The sequence below is a fragment of the Microcaecilia unicolor genome, chromosome 8 (genome assembly GCF_901765095.1).
Source record: "Microcaecilia unicolor chromosome 8, aMicUni1.1, whole genome shotgun sequence".
Classification (NCBI taxonomy): Eukaryota; Metazoa; Chordata; class Amphibia; order Gymnophiona; family Siphonopidae; genus Microcaecilia; species Microcaecilia unicolor.
In genome coordinates, this window is record NC_044038.1 from 192,519,016 (window position 1) to 192,539,758 (window position 20,743).

Genomic DNA, 20,743 nt, shown 5'->3' on the forward strand with positions numbered 1-20,743 from the left:
TCCACCAGTGCAGCGAATTGCGGCAACTGATGGGCAGACGGATGACATCCTCTAGATTCCCAGTAGCTTGACACCACTGGGAAGCTAGGGTCCATTGAGCAGGTCTCATGTGAAGGTGAGCCATGGGAGTCACATGAACCGTGGAGGCCATATGACCCAGGAGTCTCAACATCTGCCGAGCTGTGACCTGCTGAGACGCTCTGGTCTGAGAGGCAAGGGATAGGAGGTTCTGCGCCCTTGCTTCGGGAAGGAAGGCCTGAGCTGTCTGAGAATTCAGCAGCGCTCCTATGAATTCCAGAGATTGGACTGGCTGGAGATGGGACTTCGGGTAATTTATCACAAACCCCAGCAGCTCCAGAAGGTGGATAGTACACTGCATGGACCGAAGAGCTCCTGCCTCTGAGGTGCCCTTGACCAGCCAATCGTCGAGATATGGGAACACATGCACTCCCAGCTTGCGTAGATACGCCGCAACCATCACGAGACACTTCGTGAATACCCGTGGTGCAGAGGCGAGCCCAAAGGGCAGCACACAATACTGAAAGTGCCGTGTCCCCAGACGGAATCGGAGATACTGTCTGTGAGCTGGCAGTATCGGGATGTGAGTGTAAGCGTCCTTTAAATCCAGGGAACATAGCCAATCGTCTTTCTGAACCATTGGTAGAAGGGTGCCTAAGGAAAGCATCCTGAACTTCTCTTTGACCAGGTATTTGTTCAGGCCTCTCAGGTCTAGGATGGGGCGCATCCCCCCGTTTTCTTTTCCACAAGGAAGTACCTGGAATAGAATCCCTGCCCTTCCTGCCCGGGTGGCATGGGCGCGACTGCACTGGCGCTGAGAAGGGCGGAGAGTTCCTCTGCAAGTACCTGCCTGTGATGGGAGCTGAAGGATTGGGCTCCCGGTGGGCAATTTGGTGGAGTGGAGGCCAAATTCAGGGTGTATCCGCACCGGACTATTTGGAGAACTCACTGGTCGGAGGTTATCAGAGGCCACCTTTGGTGAAAAACTTTCAACCTCCCCCCGACCGGCAGGTCGTCCGGTACGGACACTTTGATGGCGGCTATGTTCCCATGAATCCAGTCAAAAGCCCGTCCCCGGCTTTTGCTGTGGAGGTGCAGGGGGCTGCTTAGGTGCACGCTGTTGATGGGAACAAGCGCGCTAGGACTGTCCCTGTGCCTGAGGAGGCCTTCGGGCCGGCTGGATGTACCTATGCTTGTTGTAGGCGTACGGCGCAGCCTGCCTGCCTGGCCCGGGAAAAACGTCCATCTGCTGAGGTGGATGCTGAAGGCACCCGGTGGGAGAGCTTGTCGAGAGCGGTTTCCCGCTGGTGTAGTTGGTCCACCAACTGCTCGACCTTCTCGCTAAAGATGTTATCCCCCCGGCAAGGGACATCCGCCAGTCGTTGCTGGGTGTGGTTGTCCAGGTCAGAGGCACGCAGCCAGGAGAGTCTGCGCATCACTATACCTTGGGCCGCAGCTCGAGATGCCACATCACAGGTGTCATAGATACCCCTGGACAGGAACTTTCTGCACGCCTTCAGCTACCTGACCACCTCCTGAAAGGGCCTGGACTGCTCCGGAGGGAGCTTGTCGACCAGGTCCGCCAGTTGCTTCACATTGTTCCGCATGTGAATGCTCATGTAGAGCTGGTATGACTGGATGCGGGTCATGAGCATGGAAGATTGGTAGGCCATCCTCCCAAACGAGTCCAGAGTGCAAGACTCCCGCCCCGGGGGCGCCGAGGCGGTATCCCTCGAACTCCGTGCCCTCTTGAGAGCAGAGTCTACGACCGCCGAGTCATGAGGCAATTGGGGCCGCATCAACTCTGGGTCAGAGTGGATCCTGTATTGGGACTCCGCTTTCTTGGGGATGGTGGGGTTAGATAAGGGCTTCAGCCAGTTCCGAAGCAGTGTCTCTTTGAGGACATTGTGCAACGGCACTGTGGAAGACTCTCTAGGTGGTGATGGATAGTCGAGGACCTCGAGCATCTCAGCCCTCGGCTCATCCACAGAGATCACGGGGAAGGGAATGCAAATAGACATGTCCCTGACGAAGGAGGCAAAGGAGAGGCTCTCAGGGGGCGAGAGCTTCCTCTCCGGTGAAGGAGTGGGGTCGGAGGGAAGGCCCTCAGACTCCTCTGAGGAGAAATATCTGGGGTCCTCCTCCTCCCCCCACGAGGTCTCTTCCTCGGTGTCGGACATGAGCTCTTGCAGCTCAGACCTGAACCGGGCCCATCTCGACTGCGAGGAACCATGTCCTCGATGATGGCGTCGAGCGGTTGACTCACGCGCCGGCGGGGATGAAGCTCCCTCCATCGACGTCGACGGGGATTCCACCTGCGTGGTGGTCGACACCAGTGCCGCAAGCAGCGTCGGTGTCGGAGGCCTCGGCATCGGGCTAGAGCACACCAGCGCCTCCATCAACGGCGCCCCTGTGCCGTCAAAGCCTGGCGCATCAGCCCTTCCACAATCCCTGGAAGGATGGCTCGGAGCCACTCGTCAAGGCCCGCTGTCGGGAAAGGCAGGGGGGCCGGTGTGGGTGCCGGTGCCGGAAACTGCTCGGGTCCAGGAGACGGTACCGAAGCACCCATGGACTGACACAGCGACACCTCTTCAACTGCCGCTTCCTCGTTGTCGAATCATCTCTGGAGGCGCCGAAGCTGGTAGTCCCGTGCGCCGTGGGCAACCGATGACGGTGCTTTTTAGTTTTCTTTCGGTGCCCGTCATCGGCGCTCGGCGGCAGAGATGAAGAGGAGGTAGAACCCCCCTGGCCTCGAGGGATCGGATCTGACAGGGTTCGGTCCCGATGGCCCTGGGTAGAGGGAATGACTGGGGCCGATTGCCCGCGTGGCCGCTCAGCCCCGCCGTTGCCGATAGGCCGGCGGGCCAACAGTACCTGTACTCCTGGGGTCGGTGCCATCGTCGGTGCCGATTTCGTCGACATCGGTACCGGTACCGAAGATCCGGCCGTCGACACCGATGCCGTCGACGTTGAGGGGCCGGCGCAAATTCCAAAAAGACAGTCCCGAAAAACTTGCCTCGCCACCTGTGTCCGCTTCCGCAAGCCGAGACACAAGGTGCATGTCTTGGTATTATGCTCCGGCCCAAGGCACTGGAGGCACCAAGCGTGAGTATCGGTTTGCGAGATCTGCTGGCCGCACCGACCACACTTCTTGAATCTGCTCGGGACCTTCGAGGACATCGACGGAAAAATCACGTCGGCGAAGTCACAGTCGTCGATGGTGGCGGTGAAAAGCACACCTGAAAAAAGAAAACGACCGCGCAGCCACAAGGCCGCAATGAGGCGCCCCCGCGGCTAAAGACGACGAGGGGACAAACTTCTTCTTTTTTTTTTAACAGAAGAAAGGAAAGAAGCGCGAACACGTACGAAAAGAGAAAAACTCCGGTTTCCGGGGCTGACAGAGAGAGAGAGACGATAACACGTCTCTCTCCAGCGCGGAATCGAAAAAAACTGAGTGGGAACGGTCGCGCACGGGTGGGAAGACAGCCGCGCATGCGCGGTGGGCGTGCCCTGCGTGCGGGACCGCCCGCGAAGTTTTGTTCCGGTTGGTGGGGGCTGCTGTGGATGTCAACCCAGTCGTGAGAACAAGCAGCCTGCTTGTCCTCGGAGAACTCTGGTTTCTCCGACAAGGCCTGAAACAACAAAGGTAATTTCGGTGGCGGTTATGCTGGACTCCATTTGGATACGCTCCAGCACTTGCATTGGACCGTGATGACCTCTGAAAATCAAATAGAGAGGCTTGTGAATACTATTGAAAATTTGTCCACAGCATTTGCCACTATGAAAACCGAAATTAATGGAAAAATAGACACTATAAAAGATGAAGTTAAAAAAGTGAAAGAAACTTCTGGACAGTTGATAAAAGACAATGCTATATTTCATCACAAAATGGAACAATTTGAAAACTATAATCGAAGGTTAAACCTTCCATTACTGAATTTTCCTCGTGTGCCTGTGTATACTCCTTTGGAGGTATTTAAAAGATACCTGATTGAGAATTTAAAATTTTCCCCAGAAACTATTCCCCTCTTAAATAAAATCTATTATTTGCCTAATAAGAAAAACAGGGAAGATTCACAGAAGCTACCACAAGTTCAAGGAGAATTGAACATTTTGGAAATTTTGGAAACATCTTTAACTTCAGTAACTGAGAGACAAACTTTGCTTGTTTCATTTATATTCGAGCAAGATCTAGAGGCTGTGAGAAGATTAGCTTTAAAGAATTTACAAACATTATTATATGGGGGGAAAATATGGGTTTTCCCCGATGTGACCAAGCAAACCCAGGAGAGAAGGAAAGCTTTCCTAGCGTTAAGAACTGATACTATTGCTATAGGGGCATCATTTAATTTAAATTACCCCTGTAAATGTAATATTAAATATTTGTTCTGAGATAAGGGAAGAGTGATAATGTGATTAAGGTGGATGAACGTGTTAAGCCTTTAATGTAATGATGTCTTCTTTAAATCTCATCTCCTGAGTTTATAACGGATTCCTCCCCCCTCATTTAGTGGTCTAATATAAGATGTAAATTTATTATTCTTGATTTTGATTCCTCTTAGACTATACTTTTCTGTTTTTCTTGTTCAAGATGTAAATGCTTGTAAAGAATATAAATGCATAAATAAAACAAAAAAAAAGATGCCTTCAGTTGTAACTCCGTGACAGATGGTGCCAATTTACTCAACCAATGTCAACAAAATCTTCCTATCTTGGAATAACACAGACAGCCTTTCATTCCAGTTTCACCTACTGAGGTTGGAAAAAAAGAAAAGATATAATTTTGATCAAAAAATAATTTTATTTTCACATCCTGCAGAATCTGAAGAATAAATGCAATATAATTACCAGCACTCTGCAATAATCTTAATTCTCTTTACAGTCTGTATATTTACAAAACTTTGCATCCCCCCATGCTTCTGTCCCTCAGGGATAACTATACATGTCCCACTCACTCTGTTATGTCCCATCTCTCCAGCAGATGGGACAGAACCCTTCTCTGGGACCTGGATTGGCAGCCTCTAGCAATGGGGGTGATAGGATCATCTTGGTGACAGATGCAATGTGTGCAGGCCCCGTACCCTCAGACACTGACTCTTGAGCTCCATTCGAGTGCTCTGAAAGAGAAAGGGATTTAGTTAGGGAGAGATGGTGACAATATCTCTGCATCTCTCTCTGCAATGACCAGACTGTGATCCTGTCTTTCAGCAGTGCCGGGGCCATTGTCTCCATCAGCAGTGACAAACACCTTTATGTTTAAACTTTTTTTATTATCAAAATGCACAGTACAATGCAACTTGGAAACTTCATTCAACAAAGTTCAGTTTTTAAATCAGCATTGCAATAACATATGTATCTGCTTCAATCATTGAATCCCATTTCACTTCCCCCCCCCCCCCAACCCTCTCCCCTCCTTGCATCTTTATATTTCAACATTTGTTAAATAAAGTCATAACCTTACAACGATATAACAGAGCCTTTGATTTGGCCAGTGTACAATTGTAAATCAACTACTATTCTACTGTAATGTAACGTGCTCAGCTTACCGCTTCAATTTAATACAGAGCTCCTACTCCTCAATCCCCTCTCCTACACCCTCCTCCCACTATTCCCTACTAACCCCTCGCCCCCAACCCTCTTGATTAACTCATATTGATACATCCCAATATTATAGTGATATATGGTTCCTTTATAAAGTGTTAATGACCAAACTTCGGCCTCTCTGTGTCATTTTTTCCAGGTAACTACCCCATATTTTAAGAAACCGTATTTTCCTTTTGTATTGTCCTTTTACTTCTTTCGCCTCCCACACTAACAATTGATGCACCCTGTTACGCCAATGCCAATAAGGTGGTGAAGTGGCTATGGTCCAATATTGCAAAATACATTTTTTTGCTACCAGACATAATTTTCGATATAATAATGTTTTGTCAGCATTGAGTCTTAAAGGTGCATCTTTCACAGCTAGTATCAACTGTCGTGGATTCATGTCTATTCTACTACCCAAAACATGAGACAGGTAAGTAACTATTTGTCTCCAATATCTCTGTAGTGCTACACATCCCCACATCGCATGGTATAAAGTATTGTCATATCTATTACATTTCAAACAGAGCACTGTCTCAATACCCCCTGATTTATATAATTGTACTTGGGTAAAGTAAGCTCTGTGAATTATCCTGTACGCGCATTCTCTGTAATCTGCACCCCCAATTGTTCTTGGTATATCTTTTATCTGCACAGTAATATCCCAAGATTCCAAATTGCAGCTCATATCCTTTTCCCATCTCTGTCTAACCGTGGTCATCTCCTTCAGCGGAGCCAGCTCCCACAACTTCCGATGTATCTGGGATATGGATGGGGCATTTTCAGATATCTCATCAAAGAATTTTTTGATTTTGTTACCCAGTTTACACTGCAATGCTGTTTTATCTAATGTTTGTACATAATGTTTAAGTTGACAATGCGCGTACACATCACCCCAGGCCTGTTCCCTCTGAGCCAATAGTTGTGGCAACGGCAGTATGTCCCCGCTCTCTCCCAATACATCTGCTATACAAGTCACACCTGCCTGTGCCCATCTATCAAAAGTTTTATTTTCCATCCCGGGCACGAAAGACGGATTTCCCTTGATGTTTAGATACTCAGTTACTCTTGGATCTCCACCCAATAGTTCCCCTAAGAATCTCCACGCTGCTCTGAATGATAAAATCAGAACATTATGTCTAAGTCTATGCGGCATCTCCTTTTTCTGTAAATGTGCTAATGTTATCCCATGATATGGGCTATATAACGCTTCTTCCATCTCTAGAGGTGTGTGTTCCTGGGATTGGAATAGCCAATCTCGTGTCTGGCGCAGGAGGCATTCCATATTGTAAAATTTTATATTAGGTATTCCCAGGGCCCCTTGCCTCCAACCCCCCAATATATATTTCAGCTGCATCTTAGCGCGTTTTTTTGCCCAGCAGAATCTGGATATCAATCGATATAAGCGCTTGATATCTTTTTGCAACAACACAATGGGCAGGACCTGTAATGTGTATAGCCATCTTGGCAAAATCACCATTTTGATAAGACTAATCCTCCCCAATAAAGATAATGTTAGAGTGCCCCATGAATCTAACTGTTGAGTTGTCTGTTCCAGCAAGTTTGTGACATTTAAAGTATATAGCTCCTTCAAATTAGCCGGTAGCTGAATCCCTAGATATGTAAAAGACTTGCTCGTTCGTTTCAAAGGAAATCCCTCCGGCCAATTAGACTGAATGTCTAAGTTTATCTCAAGAGCTTCAGATTTGTCTATGTTTAATTTAAAGCCAGAGTAATCTCCATATTCTTGAATTATCTCTAGTATATTGTGCAGGGTCTCCTTCGGTTTCGTAATAACCATCAATAGGTCATCCGCGAACGCGGCAAGCTTAAATTCTTGATTTTTAAGTTGTACCCCCGGAATCGCCGCACAATCATATATGTCTCTAATTAAAGGGTCTAATTGCAGTGCAAAAAGTAGAGGTGACAGTGGACACCCTTGTCTAGTACCTCTGCTAATCTGGATCTCCTCCGATATATTTCCATTTACCATCACCTGTGCTCTAGGTAGGTGATACAATGCCCTGATCACCTGCACGAAACTACGTGACAAACACCTTTAAAAATACTTGTATTTTGTTAAACACTGGCAGGTCAGAATGTCAGCACACAAAATGGCTCCCATATGTTACACATTGTGAGGGCAATTTTCAAAGGACTTTGCTGAGGTAATTAAATAGTTACTCAGCTAGCTTCCAAAGCCTGAAAACTACAGAACTGCACTAGTGGTTTCACAGCACACTCATGTTTCACTGCAAGAAGGTGGCAGGGGGAGTGTCAGGACAGGGAAGACAAGTTCATGTTTTTACGGGTTTTATTTAAAAATAATTTTATATATAACATTTGCATTTTCCTTTACATATTATTTCAAATTGAACTGATAGTCTTCATATCTTATTTAAACTGTATTCCTGTTATCCCATTTCCTCCTTCCTCTTCATCCCAGGACCCTCTCAGAGTGGAAGCAGCTGGGATCACACCACCTCTTCTTGTTGCCAAGTGAGAGAGAGAGAGAAGCAGGAGGCAGGGAGGAGAAAAGGGGAGCATGAGGGAGAGGACCAGTATTCTTCTTATGATCCTGGATCTCATCCCCTGATAGTGGATCCCCTCTTTCTCCTCTCCTCCCACTATCCCTCTTCCCTTTCCTTCTACTACCCCTTTCTCCAATGAAAATACAAACAGCAAGACAATTTACCACACTGTTCATTATTTTCCAAATAAATAGAAATCCTCCCCACCTTCCACTTTCCTTATGTACATATTACATTATGGACGTTCAAAAATCTTAACAGGTCATATTCAAATCAATATGGTACAAACATATTAAACAATAAATCTCTCACCTTTCTCCTTCACCTAGACCCAACCGTCAAAACCCCTCCCAATGTAGAAAAAAAGGGAATTATAGATCTACAACCACTGGAAGCCTGGTTTCGTATGGCCGCCAGCAATCCAGATGAAAGACCAATGAGTACCAAAAGAAGCATGGGAAACACAGTGAGAGAAATTTTCATACTAATTCTGATGCATATTTTCCTATTGGCTTGCAAATTTTTAAAGCTCCTGAAGCTATTCTGGCTGATAGACTCTGGAATTCATTTTCTCTAGTTTCTGTCAAAACTGTCTCTGACCTTCTAAATACCCTTTCTAAAAGATTTTACAGGTTAGATAATTGCACCTCATTCTTTTTAAAATAAATTCCCTCTAATATAGTTATTTGGTTAACAGGGTCAATGAGAGTATTGTTGAAGGATGGTACTTATCCAGATTCCATTTCAGGTACTGTTCATACTCCCATTCCCAAATCCAGTATTTTGGACATATCTTTGGTAGAGAACTATCGACCGGTTGCAGGGATACCATAAATAGCGTAGGCAGACCTTGATGTGGGGAGGGGAAGTCCAGAGCCCAAAGTGGAGGGGCACATTTTGGCCCGCATCCCCACTGCTCCCCCCCCCCCCCCCCACCGCTACTATCTCACATACCTTAGCTGGCAGGAGTCTTCAACCCCCACCAGCTGAAGCACTGCCTGCCCTGCTCTTCCCTCACGTCGTGTACACACTTGTTTTAATAAACTTTGCATGTGACATGAGGGGAAGAGCAGGGCGGGCAATGCGGCAGAGAGCCAGAGACCAGCGCTGAAGAAATGCTTCAGCTGGCGGGGGTTGGAGACTCCTGCCAGCCAAACCAGGGGCCCCAGGGCCAATTTGGGGGGGGGGGCAGGCCCCTGTGGTCCCCCCATAGCTATGCCACTGATCAGCAGTTCTCTGAATTCATTTTTTCTAATGATTGTTTACATTTTACACAACCCTGTATTTGTCCTTTACATAGAGCTGAAACTTTGCTTCTCTTCCTGACATCAGAAATAAAGGGTATTTTGAGAAGAGGAGGTCAGGTAGCTTTATTGCAGTTTGATATTTCCGCAGCGTTTGATGCTATAGATTGCTCAATGTTACTTCACAGGCTTGCTGAAATCGGGTGTTGAAGAGTATTCCCAGTAGGGGGCAGGGGCAGTTTCTGGACCAGTGTCTGTAGGAGAATTTGGGCCACCAAGAGGAAGAGCTGATAGTAGGGGAGGATTTTAATTTGACATTAATCCCTCAATTAAATAATATGGGGCAGCAGGGGAGGGATATGCCTGGGGGGATAGGAAGAAGTTCCAAAGGTTTTTGACCATGCTGGACTTAGTGGATGGGTGGCAGGATACCCATAGCTTGGATAGGGATTACACTTTCTTTTCCTCTGTGCATCTGAGCTACTCTAGAATTCACTATATTTTCTTGACAAAGGGCTTGTATTCTTTAAGTGCTCAGGAACTGAGCAGATATTGTGGTCGGACCATACTCCAGTGTGGGTGGAGGTGTCCGATACTGGTGGCTCAATGATAGCCTTTTAGAAGATTCTCACCTAGCAAGTCAGGTGGAATCCTGGCTGGTGAAATATTTGACTATAAATGATCAGGGAGGTGTCTTGGCTAAGTCTCTTTGGGAGGGATTGAAGGCCACTATGCACTATCGCTTGGTTGTGATGGCTGCTCAGAGGAAAAGGGAGTATTTGGCTGAGGTGGTGGAGCTGCAACAATGCCTTGTCACTCTGACGCACTGGAACCGGCACACCCCTCTGATAGGCTGGCTTTGCACCAGATGGGGAAGGCTCAACAGCGTTTACGAGATTGGGAGATGGAGGATTTTAAGTATCACTTGCAATTAGTGCATCAGAGCTATTCTGAATTTAAATGTTTGAAACAGAAGCGTACCAGGAATAACATTCTTAGTGTTAAGAGCAAAACGAGGGAGATGTTGTGGTGTGATGGACTTATTCAGTCATCTTTTGTGGAGTTTTTTTGGGATCTCTACACACCAGAGCACGAGCTGGCTGCAGCTGTTCTGGGATCCTTTTTTGCAGACCTTAGACTGGAACATTTGCCAAAGCAGGAAATGGGTCTATTGGAGCACCCGATTACTGGTGTGGAAGTACCAAAAATTATTCAATCTATGAAGCTGGGAAAGGAGCCGGACCTTGATGGCTTCATGGTGGCCTGCTATAAGAGGTTTCAACATTTGCTCATGGATGCCCTTGGTATGCTCGTTTAATTCCCTGGGGGAAGGATCACAACTTCCGTATTTTATGCGAATAAGCTGGGATCACAGTGCTCCATAAAGAGGGTACGGACCCCTCACAGTGTGGCTCCTACTGACCCATCTCCATGTTAGGGGTAGACACAAAGATCTCAACTTGGGTTTTGGCTGATCAGCTGTCTTGTTGGGTGCCGGAGCTTATCCATCCGGATTAGGCGGGATTTGTGAGTGGGAGGCAGACGGGCTATACTATTCACAGAGTTCTCAATGTGATGGATAAAGCTAGACACACAAACCAGACAATGCTTCTACTTTCACTGGATGAAGAGAAGGCCTCTGACCGGGTCTCTTTGACCTTTTTGTTTCAAGTCTTGGGGGTTCTGAGGATGGATTCCAGGTTTTTGGGTTGGATCCGAATGGTTTATACTAATCTCTTATCTTGTGTAAAGATTAAGGGGGATAGTCCAAGACATTTGTGCTTAGTTGTGGCACCCGTCAAGGATGCCCCCCCCCCCCCCCCCCCACACACACACTTTCGCAGTTTCTTTTTGCTCTGGTTATCGAGCTCTTAGCGGCCAGGATTAGGTCCAACAATTCTATTTCTGGTGTTCAGGTGAATGGGAAACAGCACAAAATCAATATTTTTGTGGACAATGTTCTTTTAACGCTGATGAACCCTGAGTATTCCCTGCATGGAGTACTGGTGGAGGTGGAGGCTTATGGGGCAGTCTCAGGTTTTAGGGTTAATATGGGGAAATCGGAGGAGCTCAATGTTAACATCTCCCCCATCCAGGAGATAGTGCTGCAGTTACAGTTTCCTTTTTGATGGGTATCTATTTGGATCAGGAAGGGTCTCGATTGTATGATCTGAACTATAAGCCCATGCTTAGACAGATAGTGCAGGATCTAAATAACTGGGCCAAATTCATGGTATTCTGGTTGAGTCATATTGAAGTGTTGAAGATGATTTTACCTCAACTGTTATATTTGTTCGCAACGCTACCGGTTTTGATCCCATGTAGGGAACTGGACCACATTCAGTATCTTTTTCAATTATTTATATGGGCGGGTTGGCGTACTAGGGTGGCCCGGCATATACTCTGGTTGTGGAAAAAAGATGGGAGCTTGGTGATGCTCAATGTTTGTAGGTGGCAAGCACAGAAGGTCAAGCAATGGGTAGAGCTGGAGCAGGAGGGGGGAGGATGATGTCCCTTTGATACATCTCCCCTGGTTACCACAGGGTGATTGAACTGGTGAGGGAAAGGGGGGACCATACTGAATGTTAGCGCTAAAGATTTGGTGGGCGGTTCAGGGGGGATTGTTGGAGGGTACACATTATTCCTGGTACACACCACTGAGGTATAATGTAGAGTTCACTCTGGAGAGAGGGCAAGCTCTATTTCGCTGATGGGAGAAGCAGGGTTGTGGGTATGAGCCAGTTCTTCGACTCGGTTACTGGTAAAGTGAGGACATTTGGAGAGCTACAACAGAGATACAGGCTTTTGCCAAGGGATGTGTTTTCCTATTTGCAGGTGAGTATTATCTTTCCGGTCCCTGGATCTTGGCAGATTTGAGGCAGGGTAACATAGTAACATAGTAGATGACGGCAGAAAAAGACCTGCATGGTCCATCCAGTCTGCCCAAGACAAACTCATATGTGTATACCTTACCTTGAATTGAATTTGTACCTGTCCTTTTCAGGGCACAGACCATATAAGTCTGCCCAGCCGTATTTCCCGCCTCCCAACCACCAGTCCCGCCTCCCATCACCGGCTCTGGTACAGACCGTATAAGTCTGCCCTCCCCTATCCTTGCTTCCCAACCACCACCCCCTCTTCCCCCCAACTGCTCCGCCACCCAATTTCAGCTAAGCTTCTGAGGATCCATTCCTTCTGCACAGGATTCCTCTATGCATATCCCATGCATGTTTGAACTCCGTTACCGTTTTCATCTCCACCACCTCCCGCGGGAGGGCATTCAAAGCGTCCACCACCCTCTCCGTGAAAAAATACTTCCTGACATCTTTCCTGAGTCTGTCCCCCTTCAATCTCATTTCATGTCCTCTCGTTCTACCGCCTTCCCATCTCCGGAAAAGATTCGTTTGCGGATTAATACCTTTCAAATATTTGAATGTCTGTATCATATCACCCCTGTTCCTCCTTTCCTCCAGGGTGTACATGTTCAGGTCAGCAAGCCTCTCTTCATACGTCTTGGAACGTAAATCCCATACCATCCTCGTAGCTTTTCTTTGCACCGCTTCCATTTTTTTAACATCCTTCGCAAGATACGGCCTCCAAAACTGAACACAATACTCCAGGTGGGGCCTCACCAACGTCCTATACAGGGGCATTAAAACCTCCTTTCTTCTGCTGGTCACTCCTCTCTCTATACAGCCTAGCAATCTTCTAGCTACGGCCACCGCCTTGTCGCACTGTTTCGTCGCCTTCAGGTCCTCAGATACTATCACCCCAAGATCCCTCTCCCCGTCCGTGCCTATCAGACTCTCCCCGCCTAAGGGTAAGGGAGTGCTTGAGGGACTTCTAAGACCTGTGGTGCAAAAGGGGGCCATTTCCCAGATATATCTCTGACTGAACCATAGAGGGCCCTTTCTTCATAAGTATATAGATAATTGGGAGATTGATCTAGGCAAGGGGTTTGGGGTGGGAGTCTATATGCTTGCAGACAGCTAAATTGGGACTGTCTACTGTTATAGTGAAGAATGGGTATAAGGTCCTGTTGCGGTGGTACTATACCCCGGTTAGGATGGCCAAAATGGGGTTTTGCCAATCAGATATGTGCTGTGTGGGCAACAGGAGACCTATGGTCACATGTGGTGGGGAAGTCCTCTGTTCCAACCATTTTGGCAGCATGTGTTCTCCCGGATTTTGCAGGAGGACTTGGAGCCCAGCATGGAACTTGTTCTGTTGAGTGTGCCGTTGCCACGTTTGTCAAAAAGTGTGAACTTGCTACTGAGACTTTGACTGATGACGGCCAGGGTGGCGACTACCACTACCTGGAAAGTATAACAAGTTCCTTGCCTATCTCGGGTGGTACGTAAACTGGACTATTAGTACGATATGTATCCCCTTATGGCAATTTGCTGCTTTATGGTGCACTCTTTTGACAGGTGTTGCACTTGCTACACAAGTTGGAAAGAATCGTGGGACTTTCTCAGGACCATGGGTTCTAATTGATATGGCGAGGCGGCTGTTATTAGGGGTGGGGTAGGGGGACTGGGGGAATCTGCAAGGATAGTTAGGATGTGTTTTTATTAGCTAGATGCACTGAAGGAACTCTGTGTTTGTGTCTTAATTTGTGTAAGTTTGGAATTGGTTATATCAATAAAGGTTTGTTAAAAAAAAAAAAAAAAGAATAGCACTGCCTGTGATGGCACAGAAATAGTGAACTATGGAGTTCCAAAAGTGTCAAATCTTGGACATGACTAAAAAGAATGAAAAAGTGCATTGTCTGAGCCCAAACATTTACCACACAGAAGGGATTGTATTCTACCAGATTATAAATTGAGTTTGACTGAAGTATGCTCTGTGAAATGTACAAAAATAACATTTCCTAAGATCTTAATTAGAGGTGAGCCCTAGAATACCTTTAATATTATTAAGCATCACCCAGTCACACAAGCCCTGACCATCCCATCTCTGATTAACTTCCTCCATGTCCTTAACATCACAGTTTATATAGTGCTTTGTGAAGCCCTGAAATAGAAATCTTCCCGCTCAAGATATAATTTAAAAAGGCACTTAAATTGTCTCTAATGTGAAGAGCAAGGAGATTCCAATCCAAGGAACCCAAATAATGTCGTAATTAACAGGCAAATCTATTTCCCCAATGCTAATACAGAGTTGCAGATTTTGAAAAGTGATTAATAACCCATCAGACGTGATAATATGTTCCAGCATGGTATTCCCCCTATTTTCCAAGCCAAAAAGGCCCTATTGTGTTACCCTGTTTGGGGTTGGTAAGATGTACTAAGATGTCATCTGCAAAGGCTGCTACTTTGAAATGCCGAAACCCTCTATTTCTGGATTAGCATGAATCTCATAGTAACATAGTAAGTGACAGCCAGCAGATAAAGACCTGAATGGTCCATCCACTCTGTCCAGCAGTCACATTCTTCATCAATCAAGATTAAATCAACAATGAACCCCTGATCAAGGGGTCCAAAGTGGGATGAATAATAAAGGTGACAAAGAGCATCCCTGCTACATCCCCCTGCAGATGGGAATACAAGTTGAGCGAAGACCATTGACCATTATACTAGCTTGTGGCAGAGTACAGAGCACTTTAATCATGGATAAGAAACAACCAACCATACCATACTTGCGTAAGGTAGCATATAAAAAGTTCCAATATCCCCTATTGAACGCTTTTTCCACATCAAACCTGATTAGTATAGAGGATTTACCCGTACGTTCTCCAAATTCTAGGGAGGTAAGAATCTTCCTCAGATTTTTAAAGATTGTTCTATCTTTAACAAAACCTACTTGCGAGTCATGAATCACCAAAGGCAGCACTTATGCCAATCAATTAGCCATGACCTTCGCCATTAGCTTAACCTCACAGTTCAAAAGGGATATTATGCGGTAAAATTCTAGAAGCCTGGAATCTTTGCCCAGTTTCAGACGAACTATAATTTGCACTAAGTTAATATGATTGGGCAATGATTTGCTGTCCACTATTGCATTGAACACAGTAGCTAAAGTACTAAACACATCTTCAACCAGTAGCTTATAGAATTCAGCACAAAAACTGGTTCCAGCGCTTTTGTTAGGACTCTGCCGAACAGACTATTCTACTTCTTCTGGTGTGATGGGAGAATCTAACAAGGTGCTATTCTCAGATATAATAATATGGGGAAAATCTAGGCCCGGCAACCCTTCATCGATCGGAGGGGCATACAGTCGAGCATAATAGTTCTGAAAAATATTACAAATTTCCTCATCGGTATTGACTGTCATTCCATCTGGAGCTTATAAGGTTAAAATCTTTTTCAGGCCTGTTTTAGTAGATACTAGCCAAGCAAGGAGCCAACCCCTTTGTTCCCATGCCTGTAAAGCTGAAATCTATAAAAAGCCTGAGATTTAGCTGTTCCTTGGTGTATCAGTGCGTTGAGAGCAGTTTATTTGATTTATTTGGATTTTGCTCACACCTTTTTCAGTAGTAGCTCAAGGTGCGTTACATTCAGGTACACTGGGTATTTCCACAGTTTGTGTTTCCAAAAATTGTTTTTTATCAGTATGACTGTGAGATATCCCTTAATGCCAACGTAAGATTGTCAATTGTCTTTCCAGTTGGAGCTCCCTGTCTTTGGCTTTCTTCGCAGAACTACAGTAGCTGATTGTCTCACCCTGAAGTACAGCTTTCACTGTCTCCCAATATATAATGGGGGGGGGGGGGGGGGGGGGGGGGGTTATTTAAATAGACCTGGTTAGATTTGATAAATCTATCAGTATCCAAGTAGACATTCCCTAAATTTGAGATCTTTATAAAGCGCCAGCAGAAAACTCCATAAATATCCATCAGTTCCAATCTGTTGATCCTGTCATTTCATCCAATCAAGCACGTGATCTGAAACTGCATACGAGCCTATCTCTGCATTAGTAATGCACAAATAGTCAATATGGGATTGAGTGGAATGCACCCTCAAGATGTATATAATCCCTCTCTGTGGTATGAAGAACCCTACATTGATTCAGTGTACCAGTTGACACATTAGGAAGGCCTCTATTTCCAATTTCTCTTTTATGAGATGCACCCTTCCTCTAAGATTCCCCCATCTCCTTATTTCCCAAATTCCTAATCCTTTCCCCGTTCTCTGTCCCCCTCCTCTCTCCTCAGTAATCTTATTCCACCCACTACCTGAACAGAAAAGGGCCAAATAAAATAATGGGGCATACCTTTTATTAAATAAAAGAAGCAATACATAAATTAATATACTAATATATGCAAATTTATGACATTATGCCAGACAATTGCCACAAAACCTTGATATATGTGCTAGGTTGTGCTACTTATATGCAAATGTATGAAATTATGTCAAATAATTTTTAAGATTCTATAGCAACTGGGCTGCAGGAAGCCAGGGGCTGTGCTTAGAGGGATTTGCTTTAATTTAAAAATGTAATTTTCTTTAATTGGATCTGATCCTGAAGTTTTCCCCACCCTGCTCCTCCTCTAATTTAGATGATTGCTCGCCCTTACAAGTTCCTGCCTTATTAATCTGTATATCTAGTGAAAATTCCCTTCTGTTCTGCCTTCTGCAGAATTCTTTTCCATTTATTTGTATCAATGATAGATCTGCAAGAATTTAAAGAACTGCATTCTGGATCACCCAAACCATAGAAGCCAACTTTTCAAAATGATTGGAGGTGCTGATTTTTTTTTTTTACAGGTGGTGCATTCCCCCCTCCCTCCTTGACCCCCTCCCCGGTCCCCCCCCCCCTCCCGTCCCCTCATCCCCCCTCCACCTCCCTCCGAGTTCCAGGCCCCCCTCCCTCCCAGTTCCAGTCCCTCCCTCCTTCCCCTCTCTCTCTCCTTTCCCTCCCCCCTCCCTCCGAGTTCCAGGGTCCCCCCTCCCTCCCTCCGAGTTCCAGGCCCCCTCCCTCCGAATTTTAAAAGTCATCTATCTTACCTCATCAGGGTTAGGGCAGCAGCAGTGGTAAAAAGCATGCAGGCTCTGCTCGGTGCTTAGAAAACAAAAGGTAGGGTTAAATAGTAATTTCTCTTAATAGGGTGGAGATCTGCAGTGATCTGAACTAGGACCGGTGCTATTTAACATATTTATAAACTAGTAAAAAAGGCCCGTCTCTGACACAAATGAAACGGGCGCTAGCAAGGTTTTCCTTGGAGTGTGTATGTTTGAGAGAGTGTATGTGAGAGTGACTGTGTGAGAGAGAGAGAGTGAATGTGCGAGTGTGTGTGTGTGAGAGAGAGAGTGATTCTGGGTGCGAGTGTGTCTGTGAGAGAGAGAGTGTGTGTGTGAGAATGAGCGAGTGTGTGCAAGTGCGTATATGAGACACAGTGTGAGAGAGAGTGTTTCACACAGATACAGTGTGTGCGAGAGAGTGTGTGTGAGACACAGACTCTCTGTGAGACTGAGTGTATGAGACCAAGAGAGTGTGTGCGTGACTGTTCGTGACACATAGAGTGAATGTGATACAGTGTGAGACATAGAGTGTGTGAGAGACTGTGTGTGAGAGAAAGACATTGACTGTGAGAGAAAGAGAGAGTGTGTGTGTGACAGAGATACCTCCCCCCTCTGTGGTGTCAGGCCCCCCCCCCCTCTCTGGTGTCTACTACTACTACGGTGTCTGAGCGTTACTGTGCAGGACGCTGAGCTCTGGCTGTGCTTCAAGGAACTGACCAATCCTATTTAATGGAATGCACCTCCAACATTCTGAAGCCGAGAAACCTCGTGTGGTTGGTCACTTCTGCTTGTGTCGAACCCTGAAGTACGTGATGTCAATTCAGGAGATGGATACAGAGAGCAGGAATGCCTCAGCCATGCAGTCAGCTTCAGAATGTTGGAGGTGCGTTTTATTATACAGGATGATATGGAAATCAGAATGACGAGTGAGATGATCAAATTTGCAGATGATACAAAACTATTCAAAACACGTGCAGATTGTGAAATATTGCAGGAAGACCTTAGAAAATTGGAAGACTGGGCATCCAAATGGCAGATGAAATTTAATGTGGACAAATGCAAGGTGATGCACATTGGAAAGAATAATCTGAACCAAAGTTACCTGATGCTGGGGTCCACTTTGGGGGTCAGCACTCAAGAAAAAGATCTGGGTGTCGTTGTAGGTAATACGTCGAAATCTTCTGCTCAGTGTGTGGCGGTGGACAAAAAAGCAAACAGGATGCTAGCAATTATTAGGAAAGGGATGATGAATAGGATGGAAAATACTATAATGCCTTTATATCGCTCCATGGTGCGTCCGCACCTTGAGTATTGTGTTCAGCTTTGGTCGCCATATCTCAAAAGAGATATAGTGGAATTAGAAAAGATTCAAAGAAGAGTGACAAAAATGATAAAGGGGATGGAACTCCTCTTGTATAAGGAAAGGCTAAAGAGGTTAGGGCTCTTCAGCTTGGAAAAAAAGAGAGACAGATGAGGGGAGATATGATTGAGGTCTACAAAATCCTGAGTTGATTTTTTACTTGTTCCAAAAGTACAAAGACTAGGGGAAACTTGAGGAAGTTACATGGAAATACTTTTAAAACAAATAGGAGGAAATATTTTTTCACTCAACAAATAGTTAAGCTCTGGAACTCTTTGAAGAAGGATGTGGTAACAGTGGTTAGCATATCTGGGTTTAAAAAAGGTTTGGACAAATTCCTGGAGGACAAGTCCATAGTCTGCTATTGAGACAGACATGGGAAGCAACTGCTTGCCCTAGGATTTGTAGTATGGAGTGTTGCCACAATTTGAGTTTCTGCCAGGTATTTGTGACCTGGTTTTATGATCCTACTGGGACAGGTAGGGGAGTGACTGGGTCTCACTCCTGATTGGCCATGTCAGGATTGGGCTGACATCTGACTCAGCTGATGTCAGATGCCAGACCCTATTTAAACATAGCTCTGCCTGCATAGGATGCTCTAGCATTATCTCCTTCAGCTGTGAACTTATCTGGTTTCCGTTTACTCTGTGCGTGTAGCAAAAGGTGTATTCTCTGTTGTTTGGCTGCCTTCATTCCCCATCTGTTTGTTCTGTGTCTATATAAACCAGCTTCTTCTCTGATTATTTAACTGCTGTGCAGCTGTGTTCAACTTCACTGTGTGCCTTGCCTTTCCCTTCCCTGCTGTGTGTGCTGACTGAGCCCGTGGTAAGAGCTTACTTCCTTTCTTTGGATTTCCCTTTAATCATTCACCTGCTGTATCTGTTGCTTGGTTTTTGCGAGCACTGCTCCTTGTCTGACCTGTATACCTAGAAGCAGTCTTTCTCTGTAGTCTACTTTAACCCTTTACCTGCTGTATCTGTTGCTTGGTTCTTGTGAGAACTGCTCCTCATCTGACCTGTGTACCCAGAAGCAGACTCTCTCTGTAGTATGCTTTAACCCTTTACCTGCTGTATCTGTGTTTTTGGGCTGGTGACCTTTCGTTGGCCTCAGTGTGTGGTGCTGTGTGTGCGGCCTGTGTGCCAGCCCCTTCCGGGACTTCTCTCTGTTCTTTTCCCTTCCCTTGCGTGTATTTGGGTTCCAGTTCTGCCTTGGGGCCCGTATGAGTGGTCTATGTCCCTTTCTGGCGGTGTTCGCTGGTCTCCCTGAGTGTGCTGGGCTTCGTGGCCCGTTGTTACTGTATAGCGCGAGCTCAGTCTGCCCTAGATCTCGGCCTAGGTCTGTCCTAGGCCCAAGGGCTCACAATCAACCTAACACCTGGCTTGGCCACTATTTGGAAAACAGGATACTGGACTAGATGGACCATTGGCCTGACCCAGTATGGCTACTTTTATGTTCTTATGGTTTTCGCTACAGTCAAACTCTGCTCCTGTTTCTGCTATTGTCAAGCTCTGTTTATGTTACAGTGAAACCCTGTTCCTGCTTTCTACTAAAGGCAATGCTACATTCCATGTTCCTGTTCCTGCCAAGCTAAGTCCTGCTCCTGCCTTGTCTATAGTCTTGCTTCTGTTTGCACCTGTTGCTTAGCTCCTGCCCTGCTTTGTCTGCTGTGTCTTGTGCCTAGTCTTGTTTTGCTCTTTCTCATGTCTGGATCCAGTTCTAGCCCTGCCTAGCCTTGTCTATCTTGTCTAAACCTCGTTCTAGCCCAGTTCCTTTGTCTTGCTGTGTTCCTGTCTGGTTTCAGTTCTAGCCCTTTTGCCTTGCCACATCTGCATCCAGCTTCTGTCTGCTTTGTCCAGTTGTGCCTAGCCTTGTCTCGTCTCATCCAGTCCAGTCCTGTCCTGATCCAGTCCTTGCCTTGCCCTTGTCTTGATTTTCTGGACCCAGCTTTAATCTAGTTCCTGTCTTGCCTTGTATTACCTGGGCCCCAGTCCCAGTTTTAATCTAGTTCTGAGTCTTTATTTGTTCTGTCTGGGTTCC

At 46.0% G+C, this 20,743-nt stretch overlaps 1 protein-coding gene across 1 annotated transcript in view; it reads right to left on the bottom strand.

The window, feature by feature from the left end:
* Positions 1-4,835: 4,835 nt before the first annotated feature.
* TCF15 (transcription factor 15) overlaps positions 4,836-20,743 on the bottom strand; it is a 35,884-nt gene continuing 19,976 nt past the window's right edge. The window contains exon 2 of the mRNA XM_030212571.1: positions 4,836-5,135. Coding sequence (XP_030068431.1) covers positions 5,061-5,135 — 75 coding nt within the window. The 3' untranslated portion in view covers positions 4,836-5,060. The remainder of the gene's footprint in view (positions 5,136-20,743) is intronic.